The sequence below is a fragment of the Mesitornis unicolor genome, unplaced genomic scaffold (assembly GCF_000695765.1).
Source record: "Mesitornis unicolor isolate BGI_N332 unplaced genomic scaffold, ASM69576v1 scaffold16749, whole genome shotgun sequence".
Classification (NCBI taxonomy): Eukaryota; Metazoa; Chordata; class Aves; order Mesitornithiformes; family Mesitornithidae; genus Mesitornis; species Mesitornis unicolor.
In genome coordinates, this window is record NW_010208135.1 from 15,326 (window position 1) to 33,272 (window position 17,947).

At 38.3% G+C, this 17,947-nt stretch overlaps 1 protein-coding gene across 1 annotated transcript in view; it reads left to right on the forward strand.

Annotated features, from left to right (window-relative positions):
- Window positions 1-6,572: 6,572 nt before the first annotated feature.
- The window catches only part of LOC104546883 (complement C4-like), a 46,419-nt gene continuing 35,044 nt past the window's right edge, over window positions 6,573-17,947 (forward strand). The window contains exons 1-9 of the mRNA XM_010192388.1: window positions 6,573-6,637; window positions 8,919-9,111; window positions 10,154-10,331; window positions 10,825-10,895; window positions 11,211-11,296; window positions 12,139-12,221; window positions 13,052-13,139; window positions 17,411-17,516; window positions 17,677-17,800. Of these exons, the coding sequence (XP_010190690.1) occupies window positions 6,573-6,637; window positions 8,919-9,111; window positions 10,154-10,331; window positions 10,825-10,895; window positions 11,211-11,296; window positions 12,139-12,221; window positions 13,052-13,139; window positions 17,411-17,516; window positions 17,677-17,800 (994 nt within the window). The remainder of the gene's footprint in view (window positions 6,638-8,918; window positions 9,112-10,153; window positions 10,332-10,824; window positions 10,896-11,210; window positions 11,297-12,138; window positions 12,222-13,051; window positions 13,140-17,410; window positions 17,517-17,676; window positions 17,801-17,947) is intronic.

Sequence of the window (17,947 nt, forward strand, 5' to 3'; positions counted from 1 at the left end):
GAAGAGGGTCCAAAGAGCAGGACTGGCAATTTCACAGTTCTCCATGAAAGCTTTCTTCCATAGTGGTGACCACAGCTTCCCGCTGGATGGCACCAGTACCCTGTCTGTACGCCGCTGCTGGTCTGTAGCTTCCTTTCAGCGTCCCTGGCTGTCCTATCACCGGGCTAAGTGCTCCTTTGCAAACAGATACAGCGAGACCCTGTGAGCAAAATGCGACCGCAGCAGCAGTGTAAGGATGCTGGAAGTTTTAGCAGATTCCAGCTGCAAGATTCTGCGTCTTAGGGTACATTAACATCGTGTGTTAAACCAGGTCAGAGGCAGTGGTGCTGCCACAGTGAGTCAACACTTTTTGGTGTCTCAGTGGAGAATGCATGTAGCAAACCTATGGCAGGTATATATAGGATAAGGGACAAGTAAATGCCGTTAATACGCTTCTCACAGAAACTGAAGCTGGGCTTGCTACCTAAACATACACCTGCAGTGTACTTACTGAGGCCAACCAGCTTTGCTGAAGTCACCAAAGAAAGGGGAGATATTTGGAAATTTAGAGTTCCGTTACATTATGTTGTGATTTTAATGACCTCTGTTTATTTATTTATTTGTCACTGCTTAGGCAGAAGTGTAAAAGCCTGTGAAATTTACTTAAGAAACTTCTGCTACTGGCAGTAAGAGCTGAGGAAAAGCCTGTGAAGCAGAGCATAGCAACCCAAGACTGAGAGGCTTGGTAGAGATCGACCTGGGCATCCCCATGCTGTGTAAAACCTTCAGGACGGGACCATAGGCTGAACCAGAACAGTGCAGAAATCTTTTTAAACCACACCCCGATATAACTGAAAATTCATCTTTCTCATTCAGGAGTGAAGTCAAAATCAAGCCTGGATATGTCATACATCATAAAAACACATAGCACGACATGTGCTCACACATCACACTACAAAAAAGACTTTGAGATGCTGGAGCATGTCCAGAGAACGGCAACAAAGCTGGTGAAGAGTTTAGGGCACAGGTCTTATGCGGAGCAGCTGAGAGAGTTGGGATTGTTTAGTCTGGAGAAAAGGAGGCTGAGGGGAGATCTTATTGCCCTATAGAACTACCTGAAAGGAGATTGTAGCAAGGTGGGGGTTGGTCTCTTCTCCCTTATAGCTACTGATAAGACAAGGGGAAATGGCCTCAAGTTGATCCAGCGGAGGTTTAGGTTGGGTATTAGGAGGAATTTCTTTACTGAAAGGGTTGTCAAGCACTGGAACAGGCTGACCAGAGAGGTGGTGGAGTCACCATCCCTGGAGGTGTTTAAAAGATGGGTAGATGTCATGCTTAGGGACATGGTCTAGTGCAAAACTTAGTAGAGCTGGATCTATGATCTTAAAGGTCTTTAAAGGTCTTTTCCAACCAAAACCATTCTATGATTCCATGATCAGCAAGGGCAGATCCATGGTCCTTCCAAGATGTGTTAACTAAATGAACAAAAACATCCTTTGTGTTCACATTTTGGTATAGTTTCACCTTCTATCTGTAGGTAAAAGGTATAAAACATACAATCTGGGCAGAGTTTGTCTGATCCAAGTACCACCAGCAGGACTTTGGGGATATCCAATCAGTCCATGCCATCTGAAGGCATCAGTATTTCCTTGTGCACCTAAGCCACTGAGAGGACAGCTGAATTGTCTTCTTTTGTATCTTTTTGCTGGAAACAGTTTTCTGCAAAGTTGGTTTAGCAAAATGGAAGCTTCCTGTTATGACTGCCATCTCCAGGCTCGACATGGTACCTATTCTTGACACTATAAAGAGGCACATTGTTCATCCAAATAGCTGCCTAAAAACCTGAGGGCTGCAAAGGGTCAGAGCTCCACAGCTAAATTTCTGCAGAAAGAAGAGATCAGCATACATTACCCTGAATAACTGTTCCACTGAGCTGTTATAAAAGCCATCCAGACTTCACTCCTCTGTAACAGGACAGCAGATGCTCTGCCTGCCCCCTGGGGAGGTATGCAGCTCCAGACACTGGGACAGGGTGTGACTGAGCAGCTTCTCCTTTACAATAAAAACAAAACTCTCCTCACACTCACATCCTGTCTCCTTTCCCCTTTCTCTTTGAATTTCATCCTTGAACATTAAAACCCAAGGATCAAAAAGTGTAGGACAGCTTCTGATCTGTCAGTGGAGCTGACCTCAACTTGCTGGAGTGCAATGGAGGTCAGAACAGAGCCTTGGCCCAGGCTTGGGAGAGGAGATTTCTTATGCCTCCCATTCCTCTGAGCTACTGGGTGAAGTCACTGTTTTAGATTTAATTTGCAGCTCAGAGGAAGGAGAGAAAGCTACCAGTGGCAGACAGGCATATGGCTGACTGTGCTTGTACATGGTATGTGGGGTTTTTCCTCCTTTATTTATGAAAGACTTTTTAGTATAATTGTGCAATCATTAGAGTATCTCCATTTAACAAGTCAGGAAATGCAAGGAATGCAACACTAGTTAGGAATTACTTCTCTGAATTTTGCCTGAATAAAAGGCTGGTTTTCTTGATTTCATTATATGCTCTCAAATCCACAGAACTGGATGTGTAACCTTTATTCTTATTCTTCTCAGCTAGATAAAATTTTAGCTTTTGCCACTGATATGCTCAAGATTCCTTTGGCTTTTTTTAACTTATTTTTATCTTTTCCTCCCATGAAAGGAAAAGAAAAGAATGCCCTAAAGAGACAATTATGGAGAGTTGGGAAAGATTGAATTATTTGAAAAATGCTAATTTTTGTAGATAATATGTGTTTGTTACTGTTGGCAGTGAAGAAAAACTGGGTTACCTTTGGGTTTTATAATGAAATTGAAAAAAAAACTACAAAGGATGGATTTGAGAATAAGACTCTAGACAGAGTGTCAGTATTTTTGGTTACAGTGGCAGTACCACAAATATCCTTTATTATTTAGGCCAAGTTGCTTTCTTCCTCATTTCCTTTGCAGCAGTCCTTTGCTTTCACTTGGGGTGAGAACTGCCTGCATGCTCAGGCGTCTCCTCCCCTCCTGGTCGTGACTGGTCCAAGGGCTTTTTCTCTCAGCAAGGCTCTAGCTGGTATATTTATTAAAATTTGACCTACATTTCTTAAAGGTGCCACAAGCTCTGAGATTCTGAAAAAGGTAGTTGACTGAGAAAAGAGGATGCATTTTTACAGTAGAATGAAATACTCTGTCAGTAATATAATGCAATTATTGCTTGACCTAAAATAAAACCCCATACTCTCTTCTGTAAGTCACTTTTGCAACATATTAAACTCCCATAAGCCATGCTGGGTTTGTACACTTTTCACAAATTCTAAATGCTTTTCTTTTTTATTTATTCTTTTTTTTTTTTACACTATGTTAAGAAAATCACAGAATTGAGCACACACAATGGGAAAACTATGGAGGAACCCATGAGGAAAAACTAATGCTGATCACTTAATCCCCTTAAAACCCAGGTTCCTCATTGAGGGCTGAAATGACCATGGATCCATTGATTTTTCTCTTTTAAATAGAATTATTTTTAGTTTTTTAAAGGAGCAATAAATGCAGAACATTTGAAGAAAATACAGACAAAAAGGACATTTTTTTCATGACAAAAGCAACTAGAGCCTAGATTATCTTTTTAATTCATGACCTAGATTCTGGTAAAGAAAAGAAGTAAAGTTTAAATTTACATTTTCAATTTACATTGATATTAAAGAGAAGTTATTCTGCTGTTAAGAGGAACTTTTCAAATTAGACCCACACTTCATGCTCTGCTGTTGAAAAAGGATTTCAAAACCTATTTTTCTGAAATGTCAGAAGTGAAATATTGCCTTTTGTGTTTGTCACAGTTTCCCGTAACTCGGCAAAGAGGATATCACTGCAGTGCTTATTTGTAAAATGTGCTTTGAGAAGCTGTCCTTTGTACCCTGCTGCCAGGCAGAGGTGAAAGAGTGCAGGAGAAAAGCGAAAGAAGAGTTAGCTCTTGTTAGTATTTAGGCAGACTGAGGGGGAAAAGCCTTTTGGAAGCATTTCAAACCAAAGAACAAAAACTACTACTAATGCTCAAAACACTGTGAAAGCCTACAAAGTTCAAATGAAGCTGCTGAAACCAGCGGTAGCATATATTCAAAACAGAGCAAGCTTGTCTTCTTGAGTCCAGGGTTTACTACTTTTTTCTTACACATACATCAATCCCAGATGGTGCTTTCCATGCACTCTACTGGAGTGTGGGTCAACTGCAGGATCAATAGCATACCTGGTGAAGAGTAGCTGATGAGTAAATAGGAAAGGACTTGGCCTTTAGAAAAGAAGCAGGCACATAAGTTATTTTAGGGTGAGCTTTCTGTGTTCTCTTTCATGCCTCTGCTGGAGAACTTAAACCAAAATAATTTTATATTTATTTTATTTTATTCTATTTCATTTAATGATGTTATATTTAAATGTGGCCTTGGACTGAAATATTTTGCATTATAGTAGAATGGAGAATTTGTGATATGAGAGAATCCATTCAATGCTCATTCCGTACAAACCCTGAGACACATAAATAAAGCATAATGAGTTTTAAGTCTAGTTATATAAATGGTTATGTATACATTTGCTCATTTGTGTTTGTGAGAGCCAGCGAGAAAAATCCCTATTTAATTATAGCTACTGGCTTATATTTTGGAGAAAAAAATTCCTTTATTAAGAATCAGAACACCTCCTTAAATTCAAGCATAAAACGGTTATGCAACATATTGCTATGGATAGCATTACATACACACATGTATTCATGCTTCACAAGGAAGCAAAAGTGTACAAATCCAATTAAAAAAAATGACAGTAAAAAAAGGTTTTTGCAAGGTCGCCTTTAAAAGCAGATCCATGAAAATGCCTTACTGTGAGGCTGTTTGCATAGTTGTACAAACAGACCTCGGACCCTGACAGGTGGAAAGCCCCTCTCTCCTCTCTGATAAGGTCTGGCACAACAGCCAGATTTTGGTGTGACCCCCACAGTGCAAAGCTGCCTTTCCCGAGGCTTCAGGAGTAGGAAATCCATGCTGGTTGTGTTGAAGCCTTCTGCAAAATGTTGACTTTTCAGCTGGGAGAACTCCATACGTGTTTCTCAAGGAAAGGATATTGACCTTACAGGGAGAGCCTGAGCCCTGTTCCCAAGACAACATCTTCTTCCACAAAACCTTTGTCTTTATCCTGAGGACAGATCACCTTCCTGATGGAAATCTCTACCTCAACACCAAACTTGGGTTTGGGAGGCAAGGGCCCTGAGGAAAATGATGTGATTTTGACATGGAAATAAATCAGTTTTGTCAGTGAACAACTGTTGAGGGAATGAGAGGGTAGGGAGGGAGGGCAGAGTGAAAATAACTTTGGTCTTAATAGTTCCCATTTCTGATCTCCTGCAAACATCTCCCAAAAAGCATGGCTTTGGACCTTGAGGAACCACAGGAACCTTTCCTCACCTTCTCACTCAAATCACAAGGTGTAGGCTTTGAGCCCTTGCTCTGAGCAAGAATTCACCTTCTGGAGTGCTGATTTAAGGCATCCACTTCTAGTAATGAAGACACAGGCTTAAATGCAGTGTATGAAAGGGCAGTTTATCCCCAGAACTTGTGGGCAGCCACATGATTTCTGGGATTTGACCTACCTGTAAATCAGATGGGCATTTTTCCATTCTCATGAGTCAACAAAATTATGTTTGGGATAAAACGATCCAGAAAAGGCTTCCAAAAATGAGACCTGATGCAAGTTTCAGTTTGTTCTTATATTTGCCTTTGATCAAAACTGGTTCATGCACAAACAGTTATTCCTCAGACATATTTTTTCCCTGTTTTTGAATATCCTGCCTTTTAAGATTTTGTGAGTCTTTCCTGCAGTCTGGAATGCCTTCAGCTGATGAGTCATCTTATGTGCTCTTGCTACAGTGAGACTAATTACCCTCTGGCAAAGTCCTCTGTCTTGACCATAAAGGAAAATTGGGCTGAATAGCTCAGATAGACACATCCATTTTATTTCCACTGAAGTTAAAGCAGATGAATGCCTTCAAGCGCTGTAGATTAGGACAGAGTTGTACAGGCAGATTTCCAGCGCAGACCCTTTGGTGCTCTCTAATCCAGAAGGAGCTTTCTCTCACCTTTGCTGGACTGTGGAGATGCCTGGACTTAGTAATGCCATAGAGAAGGGACCCACCACTTGCATTTATACCAATTTAGAAGTGTTTTACAGCCACTCTTTGAGCCACGGTGTCTTGTTTGATTTTGGGATTGCTTTTGCAGTATTTGTGAAAACTTCTCTCTGCACATGACTTTTAGCTGCTATCATCTGAAAATATTGATGCTGAGAAGAGAATGAATGATAATCAAATGTAAAATTGTGGGTTAGTCCAGAATGTCTCACACCAGGCTATTAATTTGTGTATCACTAGCATGTCCATCACTATCAGTTGCATGGTTTTGCAAGTTATTAATAAATAACCAGGATAGGTAATGTTTCTGCTGCAATGTGCCATCAGCCCATTTCTTACAACCTGCACCTCAAGGGTAGATTGACGGTGGCTGCTTGGTGTTTCTGTTTTGCAGATGTTGTAGACTTTTCCAATGGAAAGGCTGGTATTTTTGATGAGCTTTTGTTCGTTATTGTCCAATACACAGCAAGCACCATCGTAAGTACATTTTATTATTAATTCTTCACTCATAACAAATCCCTTGAAAGTAGGAAATGCTAATGGTCTTGTTAGAGAATCAACAATGCCTGTTTCTTGGACCACTGAAAATTTGTGTAACTTTAACTAGGTAAAAAGTAAAAAGCCTAAAACTCCCTTTTTAAGGCACTTGTAGGAGGAGAGATCTCCATTCATTAACAAATAATTAAAAATATCCTACCAAAGCATGATTTTCATGTTGTTATTGCTACTTGTTCATCTTTAGTTTATGACATTTACTGGATTGGAAAATCTTGAGAAAGAGTAACTCTCCTTTCTGTAATTGATTTATACATTGTAGAAAGCAAAGATCTCACATTCGGTAAAGCTTTGGGATTTTTTCTGTACTTATTGTCTGTTTTAGTGGAGATTCACATATATTGATGCTGGTTCTTCTAGCTGGACAAATTCTGTGTTTGGGGAATAGATGTAACTGAGAAAACCTATGGAACATGTTGAAGGCCCTTCAAATTGACCCTTATCTGTAGGGCAGAGATACAGGAGAGGGAGGGTCTTGCTTTGTTCCCACCAGGATCGAATGTATTCAGGTACTGACCATAGCCAGAGGAGAGCTTTGATGAGATATTTGGGCAGTCAGGTCAAACCCTCCCCCGCTTTCATGTCAGCCCACCTTTGAGGTTATCTCCAGACCCACATACTTATTTCTCTCCTTATGAGGTTTTAGCCAGGCGCAGTCTGGTGTTGACCTCCAGTGTCCATAGAAACATGATACTGGGGTACCTATGGTGCGTCTTTAGGCATGCTTCATCTTCAGTAAAGTGCAGCCTTTGTCACCTGTGATAAAAACTTAGTGGAAATGGGGACTGAGATAGTTTTTTCTGAGATAATTTGAGCATTTGAATGTACATAGGTGCCAAACAGGCCTGACTAGTGAATTAAAGACAATTAGACAAATGGAAACAAAAAGGATCAGGTTCAACCATTGTATGAGTGTAGATGTAACTGAAAGGCAAGTTTCATCATTCATTGCAAACTAGAAACATTAGAAAGTGTTTTCACAAATGTATAGGTAAAAACAATAAAACTTTTCTATGTTTATTGAAGGCTGTTCTGTTTTTCCTTTCCAAGATCCCTATGTTTGTGTGAAGACTAAGATCACCTATGATGCTTTTCACTAGTTATATGGAAGGCGAGATTTTTTTTTATTGTTTTCACAGTGCAATATGATTATTGTCTGAAAAGGGAAATAAATTTGAGTTTCATTTGAAAAAAAGTATCAGTTTTATTCCCTTATTTCTATGCCCCGCCTATTATAAATGTAAGAAAATTTAAAAAAAAAAAAGAGACAGTTCAGCCAGTCCATTTTGATAATGGTAAAATCATTTAACTTTCATTTTAGAAGTCTTCTGCAGAACGATCATTTTCCAAAAGCAGCTCTCTTGAGCTCAGAACTGTTCTTTATGTGTGTGTCATTATATTATTAAGACATAGCTCTCCACACAGTGCTCTGATTTTTGTGTGGAAAAGATGCTTGGGAAAAAAAAAGGCAAAAATTATGATCTACATTTTAAAGGCCATGAAGTTAATTACCAAGAAGCACCAGGGCAGAGTTAAGAATAAAGGAAAGTAATAAAGAGAAAAAAATTAAGTCCCAACTGGTTTAGCCTCCAACTCAGACCTTCCCAGGGCTGTGGTCTCACCTTCCATGGTATCTCATTACCGGCTTTTCACAGTGACATCTGAAATAAGATCAGCCACTCGGGACCCCGTACATGTGGTTATATAGGAAACTGATACCTCTTGACATATTAAAGCATAAATTGGCATAATGTAGGTGCTCGTACATCAAGATACCTGACTTTGTAGTATCAAATATGTATTTATTAATGTTTACTCATTGTCTCTTAATGTGTGGCCTGGTTTCGTTTCCAAAAAGTTGAGTTTGTAGAACATTCTCTGAGTTAAACCAGGATGTAAATGACATTGGCAGCCCCTGGGATGTATCACAGGGGGCTTTTTTGCTCCTATCTATAGAGACTGATCTTTTGTAGGACCTAAATGTGATGGTTCAGAATTTGGGGATCAGTCAGAGAGAAACTATCTTCTTTTAACCTCTACTCTGACTAACAAGGGGGATGGAGTAGGTGATCTCCACAAATCCCAAGCTCAACTGTTCTTGAGAGTCTGTTTTATTGTTTTTAAAATTTGTACTGGTTGGACATTCTTGTATTATGCAAAAATCAGCCTAAATACTGCACAATCTGTTTCCGTGTTGTTTTAGATTTCTTATTACTGCCCCAAATGTGGTACATTTGGGCACGCATGAGACAATAACAGTTCAAGTCCATGGAGCAGAGAGCCCTGTGCAAGTTACTGCGTACTTCAAAGATGAGACAAAAAATCAACTCCTATCAGAGAGGATCAGCTTTAACCTTAACCAAAATAATAACTACCAAGATATGAAAAAAATAATGGTGAGTCAACCATCATAGTGATGTAAATGTTTTAATCTGGTGGTAAAAAACACATAATCTGAACTAGAAATATGTTGGAACAGAGACCACACTGATCCCTAAAGACATATGACAAAAAACCTGTTCCAGTGATAGTAGCACCCTATTTACCCAACCAGCCAGTAAAACAATGCCTAATATCATTTCAGGGGTGATGGTGAGTGCTCTTTTGTGCCCAACAAGAAAGCTCAAGATTTTGTCACATGGTGATGAAAGATCTTTTCATTGCTGTAGATCAGTGATTAAATTAAACTTAGAAACATTTAATTGTTTTATCACTGTTTGTTGTCTGCATCACTTAAACTAAGACTGCATTCGTGCCTTTGGCATACTGGCCATTTTTACAAAACAAGAGAAACCTTTAAAATGTGCAGTCTCTCAGAACAAAACCTGTGATGTTTCTGCAAACCTCTAAGTTAATTCTTCTTTACATCCTGCTTTGCATCGTTTGCTTCCAACATGATTCTTGAAGTTAGGCAGCATTTAATTCAGGAGTACTAGTTTTAGCTATTTGGTTGGAGAACAACACAAAATAAGACTCACTTTAGCTCTGACTGATCACTCCCAAAGCTAAAATTTGAGCTTTCAAATTGAGTTCTTCTTGACCATGATGTTTAGAAAGATCGTATTAGCCTGTATGAGATAAAGCTCTAATCTCATAGCCAGGATTTTAGTAAGTGAAGCATTACAGGATTCTGGTACAACTACCAAATGAGATGTTAACTGGAATTTAATATTCAAGTAGACTGAAGAAAAGTCACTGGGCTTGCATTATTGCCAGAATAACAATGTGTATTTCTATAGTGGAAAATGGGTGCCTAGATATATTTCTACTTAAAAAGAAATATTCACCCAGTAAGAAAGATATAATTGAGTATCTTCTGTTGAATGGGGCTAATAAAATTATTTAAGCACTTCACCTGTTTTTGATCCTCAGTCATGTGGCTCTGGAGTTGCCAGGTTCATATCTGACTCTGGGGGGTTTTCCTTTTGTCCTCTTCAGGTGAAGCAAGGGACTCAGGATCTGTTCAAGAAGAGTAAACGACCGCATGTTCTGCTGGTCACCGAGAGCAGGGATCTTCATAAGGACACGGTTCAAAGCACTCACATCCTCTTGTCTTCCAAGAAGGGCTACATCTTTATTCAGACGGATAAACCTATATACACACCAAATTCCAAAGGTTAAAATATAAATGTTTCAATTCAGATGTTGAATATAGATGTTACAAGGGCATGATTAGAAAAAGTAATAAAGACTTGATCCTTCTTAATGTAAATCCTCTCGTTTAACCCCAGCTATCTCTGTGTGATTTTATACTTGCCTTCTGCAATAAAGGTGCCTGCAGGGTCTGCACTGCACATTACGTTTAATTAAGTAACAAGAGAGGGAAGTCAAAAAAGCTCTTGAGTTTGGTTGCAGGCTTTGGTTGCAGAAGAAAAACAAAAGTAAGTGAAACTCACTGAGTATTTGTCAGAATTTGTTTAAAAAAGGTATTTGGTAACATGCAAAACCTATGGAAGAATGCAACTCTTTTTTGAAATTTCTCAGGCTTCTTTTCATTAAAAGAAAGTGTTCTATCTTAAATTCAGTAACTCAGTTTAGAGATTGTAATTATTACTGTCTAGAAAGGCCAGAAATAAATATGTGAACACACTTATTCTTCTGTTAAACAGTAAAATACAGGATCTTCATTCTGGACAATGCTATGAGGCCAGCAGATGACACAGTTACAGTTGCTGTGCTAGTAAGTATACAAAAAACACTGTTAATGAGTGCTTCTTCAGCACAGGAACTGCAAAAAATTTCCACAAAAGATCCAAGAGAAAAACTGTAGTTTTGACCCCTCTCCAGAAATCAGTATTTACACATTGTGAGATATGTCTAATCTTTTTTGGACAATATCAGGAGCATGGAGGGAAACATAGCACGTGAATATTAAAGTAGGAAAGGAAGTAGAGCATTTTCTTTTTCTTAGAACTAGTACATGAACTTCAGCTTTTGGATGTAAATGTTTGACACTTGGTGCACAATTGTATGTTTGTTTTCTCTATCCCAACAGAATTCAAAAGGAATGGTGGTTAAAAAGTCTGACCGAAAAATAAAAACAGTGTTCAGTGACAACTTCGAAATACCTGACATTGCCGAGTAAGTTACTGCTGTGCCTTGGGCATTAAGACAGTTCATACGTCAGAATGTCTCTAGAGCATCATCATGCTGGAGCCAGCCCTGGAGCCTCTGAATGTGCAGAGGTCTAAACCTGAGCTGGTCACCCCACACCTCCTATTAGCAGGATCAAGCCATCCAGATTCATCCCTTTTACCTGTTGAAGTATTTAAGATATTTAACTCCTGAATTGCTCAAATCACCTTTCAAAATTGTCTTTTTCTCTCCATGGAGTAGAGATTGAGCCCATGGCTAGTATCTTTTTACCTTTAAGCACCTCATGTTGGAGAGATGAGTCCAAAATTTAATGTTAATATGCTGTATTTAACAACATTTATCCTGATAAGGAAAAATTTAGCAAACTGCTTAAATATCTGCTCAGCCATATTACATTCAGAGAGCACTTCTGTACAGGCTCACTTTGCAAAACGTAATTAATTACCTTTGATTTCAAACAGGCAAGCCTTCACTTAATACTCAGTGTGTTCTTGCATGCTAGACTGATTTTGACATCACAGTGAAGATAAGCTGTAGGAAATAGATGACGAGTTCTCTATTTCTCAGGGCTTTTCAAAGGCAGGGCGTGTTACCTGCGGTTTGCAAATCTGTTATCTTGCAGGTCCTCATAAAGTCTTTTTGTTTCCTAAGACATTTGGAAATCAGTTGCTGGGTCTTCCCAGCAAAAAGAAACTCATTAATAAATTAGTTTGGGATGAGATCAAAGCAAATAAAATAGTAGCATTTAGTGATAATTTAAACATATTAACATCATTAAATATCTGAGGAATACCAATTAACTATTTTCTGCTGAAACTGAACTTTAGGCCTGGAACTTGGAAAATCAAAGCCTGGTTTCATCAATATGAAATGTCTAATGTTTCTGCTGAGTTTGAAGTTAAAAGATATGGTAAGAGAATATTTAATTTGCTTTATAAATATATGAAGTCATCACTATGTGTTAAAAGATGTACTGCAATGATTAAACCTGGTGGTTAAAAAAGCTACCTATTTTCTCTGAGTAGAATTCAGTTGAGAAGTTGGTTAGTGTTGTTCCTATACTCAGATAAGCTTTTTTAAGGAGAAGTAAGGGCACTGTGGAAAAAGTAAAAATATAGAAATTTAAAAATTTCAGTAAAGAAATGGCTTGATTTTTTTGCATTGAAATTATGCTTTCTTGTAAAACTTAGTGTGTTTTGTTTGGTTATTTTTTTTTTCTAAAAGGCAAAAGAAAACCTCAGGATTATATGAAAATTTCAGTTTAACAAAGCTGGTTTTGCCCTAGCTAGTGAATATAATAGAATAGTGCAAATACCTGTATCCAGAAGCAAATTGGCTCTATCTGCAGTAGCACAGTTTGGCTTTATAGGAGCAAATTGCAGAGTGACACAGCTGATGCCGAGGCCCTCATGTCCACACTCAACCCATTTCAGGGTGGGTTTACTTCAGATTGCTTCTAGTCCAGGGCACTTAACACCCATTAGCAGTTAAAGCTTATCTTCTGGATTATTTTCATGGTAAATAAATCAAGTTTGTGTGCTCTAAGATGATCCATTATGTGAAGCAAAGCAGAGTAAGGGAAGATGATTAGGAGATTTGTTTCAGAAGCACTGCTGATTCAAACTAAAACATCCTCTCACTGCAGCTGCATCCTCTCAGAGGGCATTGCCACATGCCAGGAGTTTAAGGTATGTTTGAAACTCACATGTTATGACCTTTTGTCTTCTTTTTTTCATGCAGAACTTCCATCTTTTGAAGTCAGACTCATCCCACTTCAGCCATACTACCACATCTGGAATGAAAGCTTTGTGTTTGACATTGAGGCCAAGTAAGTGTGCTCGTAATGAGGCTGTTTTAGGAGCCAGATGAGTAGATAACGAACTTTTCAACTTCTTCATTTTTCTTGTCATTAACTTTAATGACTTTAAACTTACATACTCTCCACTACTAGCTTGAGACAATAGTGAAAAATGCTACCTGAGTCCAAGTGGTAATGATCAAAATGAAATATTTTAGCTTGCTAGTAAAAAGGTGACTATTTAGGATTCTCCTCTGCGTTGCTAGGTACGGTTCCAGGCAAACCAATAACCTGCTTTTCTTTTCTTTGGTTTAAACTTTTACAAACATTCTAAAGCCTCAGATGTTGCTATTTCATGTATTTCAATTAGAGACGAATTAAAATTTGTGTATGAAATTCTATCGAAGCCTAGTGAAGTTTAGAAGTAATAAGCTAGTAGCTTACTTGATAGTAATTATTTCATTCAGAAATGTTTCCAGACAAATAAATACAGTTAATCAGAGGAGTTTCCATGACCATCAGTAAAGACACTGCAGTGCGACACTGACTGAAGTAGCTACCAAGCTCTCAGACTGCCCAGACCATGAGGCTGGGCTCAATGGAGAGTAAAATACACCCAATCCCATGCCAAATTAGAATCGCATCAAGCACAGAGTAACTTAGAAAGTCAGGCAATGAAAATTTAACCCATGCCAGTCATTTAAGTGAAGTAGTTCAGTGTGGCATTAATTCAGACGTTACAAATTTAATTTACAGTTAGATTTTAAGTCTGCTTTGACTCAGTTCAAAAAAACAAATAATCATGGTATGAAAATGGTATCATATTGATGAAAGAATATGTGAAATTTATTCAAGAAAAAAATATACTAGAAATTGGTAAAAAATACCCTTAATACTGCACTTGAACAGAAGTTTATGTTTTCTGAATTCAAAGAACCTCTGAGAGACAAGTTAGACATTGGAATTAGTGTCCCTATGGTGACTATATTAGAAATTGATACCCCTTTATTTTTTCTTTCTCTGAAGGTGAATAAATTTTATTAAATGAGAACAAGCAGCTGGAGGCAACTGGCTTTCTCTCATAGCTAGGAGAAATATTTTAAGTTTCAAAGGAATGAGGAGACTGACCACCTTTTTCTCATGTTTTATTTGTTTCTGTGGCTTCCTAATCTTTCGTATCTTTAAAGATCAGAAAATAATATTAGCAAATACTATCAAATTTAGTAGGTTTTTAGGATATTGCCAAACATACTGGATGGTTGATATGGAAGAAATATATGCCCTGAAATAAGACACTCTGCATTATCTAAATAACACTGAAACAGTTATTCTGTTTATTTCTCTCTATCTAGACAAAAGCTCAGATTTATTTCAGGGTAATTTTGATGCATCAGCAGAGACCTGAACACACCACATCAGCAAGTATTGTCAGACTTTCACTAACAATAGCTTCTTAAAAAATGATTCAGCACCTCATGGCTTTTTGAGGTTGATTCACTATGTTCCTTAAGATTCTTTAACACAAAACTACAAATAGAATCACACAGTTATTGTAGCTAGTATTGTTAAATGTATTTAGTGTTAAACAGTGGGTAAATTTTCTGCACAGATACCCAAGTAATGGAAAGTGAAGAGTGTATATTTCATTAAATAATCGATATTTATTTTTGAAGCCTGAAAAGCTTATTATATCCATTCACTTTTAGTATATTGGCTATTAATGGTTTGCAATTATTTTTGAATAATATAAAAATTATGACATTGTTGGGAGATGTTTTAACAGTGAAGTTAGATTCTAATAACTTACTAATTCTACAAAATAACTTGTATAATTTTATCAAGGTGTTTAATTAAGTTTTCTAGGCAAAACCTCTTCGAGTGTTGCTTTTCACAGACATACACATATTTGAATAGTATAAGAATATCTTATTGATAAGTCATTGTTGGATGTCTATCTAAGAGACACCATTTGTGTCTGTCTCAGTAGCTGATGGTGATGGTAGAGAGGAGACAGCCAATACAGAAGGGAGGAAGTAGGTATAGAAATTTCTAAAAAAATATTCAGATAAGAATTTTAAAAAGCCTGATCTATACAGCCAAACTTTGTGACTTTGTTAAGCACTGACAATACCTAACCTTGTAAGTAATTTGGCTTACAGTAGCCTTTAGTTAAACAGGAATTAAATATTAGTGTTGAACTGTGTGAGTGCATGTGATCAAAGTACCACCACTACTGCAGCCATTTGTGTTTCATCTTCTGTTTGATTCTGGAAAGCCATCCAAACTGAGAGCAGCAAAAAAGTTATTATTATACTCAAATTGTATTTAATATCTTTTGAGATATTATTTGTTAAATGCTTTCCTTACATGAGGAATTATTCTCATACAGCAGGAGCTTGGCCTGCAGTTGAATGTGGTACCAGAAAAGATATTTGACCCACCCGGGTAGTAAATTAAACAGTTCCAGGAAATGTTCCTGAACCACGGAGCTTGGTTGACAGCAGCTTGGCTGGTGCACGGCCCAGGTTTGGCCTCAGCCACGGGGCGCTCCTCAATAAATTCCTGGAAACTCTCTGGGAGGAAGCATGGACCAAGGTCCATCCCAGGCCTGCATGTGACCACCCTGCAGTGGAAGACATGGGGTTTAGTAGAGCAGGCATGAGCTGTGCTGTGCCAGCTGACCGCAGCCTCAGAGACAACACTGCACTCCTTTAGTTTAATGTAATTTAATTAACCTGGTCCAAACAGCATGCAGATTTGCTGCTGCCTGGACCCTGGCACTGTATCTAAGTTGTAGACTGCTCTTCACCCCTCGCTCCAAGTTCTAATGGATTTTATTTATGGTCAAATTCATCCCTGGCGAGGTTATACCCTGTTGATCTTTCACCCACAGTCCTTGAGCTCTTCACCTTGACCGTGATGCTTCCTTTCTCCAGTGCATCTTGGGAGAGCAAACAGAAACCTGTATCCGCCTCCTTCTGCTTGGCTGAACTCAACTCTTCTAATCTCATCTTGCTCGCCTTCACTTCTTTATTTGGTTCTAGTGAACAGTTATTAGCTTTAATAATGATTACTTGATATTGTGATAATAAGTGATATCAGATAACTGACTTTGATATTTTAATGCTTTCTAAAATTTTCTCTCTGTTATTGGAGCACTCAATTTTGAGTTGACAGACTGTGTAACTCCTTCATGTATACTTCTGTACTCTTTAACGTCATAACTATTTAAGAGGAAAAATGGGGGTGAATGGTTGGATATTCTTCTTCTGCCTACTGGAAAAGATCCTAGTGGTGCTACACAGGCCTGTCTGACTTTCATCCAAACCAAGATATAGAATTCCTGGTAAATGAACTTATTTCTCTGAACTGGCCATTCATGTAATGAGCAGTTAGTTGGTATATTGACTGTTGTTTCCTGCAGTTATTAGTTCTGGCATTTTAAGCAATTTTCATAAGTACTATGTCTCGGTTAGTTGAGCTGGTATAGATCAGTGCTGCTGACCAAATCAATATGAAAGAGTTTTTGTTTAAGTGAAAATAATCCGTTAGAGAACTGAGATGAAGCAGAATTTCTACAAACAGAAGACACCACCATGGCCATGGCAGGTCTCCTGTAGCACGTTGCGTGCTGTGATGCAGGAGGATGCCATCTGCCAGGGTTCTCTTGAGTAAGGAGCGTGCCAGGTGCAACAACATGTCCTATCCTCTCTCTCCATGACCTCAGGACACCTTCAGGGGTGTTCTGGCCAGATACCTATCTGGTAAATATTTCACTTACAAGAGGTGCTTGTGCTACACTGCCTAAATCCTCAGAAAAGACATGGGGCGGAGGATGTCTACTCTGCCTAATGCAGCTATTAAAATTTCAGCTGTCTCTGGAGGTCTTCAGAGGCACCAAATACTTTATATCAATCCCTAAGACAATTCTCTGTCCCCCTACTTTAAATGCTCTGCTCATGGGGTGTCCCATACAAAGGAATTAGTTGTTCATCCAAGCTAAACAGACTGGATGTGTGCTCCCTTTGAAGGGCATGATGTCTCCACATGTGATTCTGTCAATGTGATTTACTCCACGTATTTGTCTGCACTTGAAGTCACCACTTTATACACAGACCAGTAAAAGTCTTCATGTTTGTGTTATCAGGAAGTGCGGCTATTTTTCTGGTTTCAAGCTATTAGTTACAAATGGGATGCCTATACATATCCTTATTTTATTTTAGCATAAAATTATTAGTTTGATTTATACTTGCTTTTTATTAATATAATTATTTACCTCTCCATTTTTCTTCACTCCAAAGACACTCTTATGGGAAAGGGATACAAGGTATTGCATACGTGCGATTTGGCATAATTGATGAAAATGAGAAAAAAGTCTTCCTTCCAGGCCTGGAACAACAGCTATCAGTAAGTACTGGAGTTCAGTGGAACTATTCCCATTTATCCCAGGTGACCTGAATATTGTAAGAAATCGTTCAAATATGGACCCCTGTAATAACTTAGTCATACTATAATTTTAATAACAACAAGCAAGAGCTGTCACTTTTTTTTTCTATTTTTGTTTTAGATTCAAAATGGAAAAGGAAGAGTTACTTTAAATACAACAGATCTGGAAGAGAAATTAAAAAAGAGTATTTCCACTCTGGAAGGGTTTCATTTATATGTTGCTGTTACCACTGTAGAAACTGCAAGTGAGTACACTATTCCTTGGCTGATACAGTCTGTAATATTTACACTGATCTTTCTTTAATGAGGTCCTTTATGTGGGAAACCTTGTCCCACTGGGCCAATCTTCACTGCAAAGCTTGCTCGTACTACAGTGCATAGCAATTTCATCT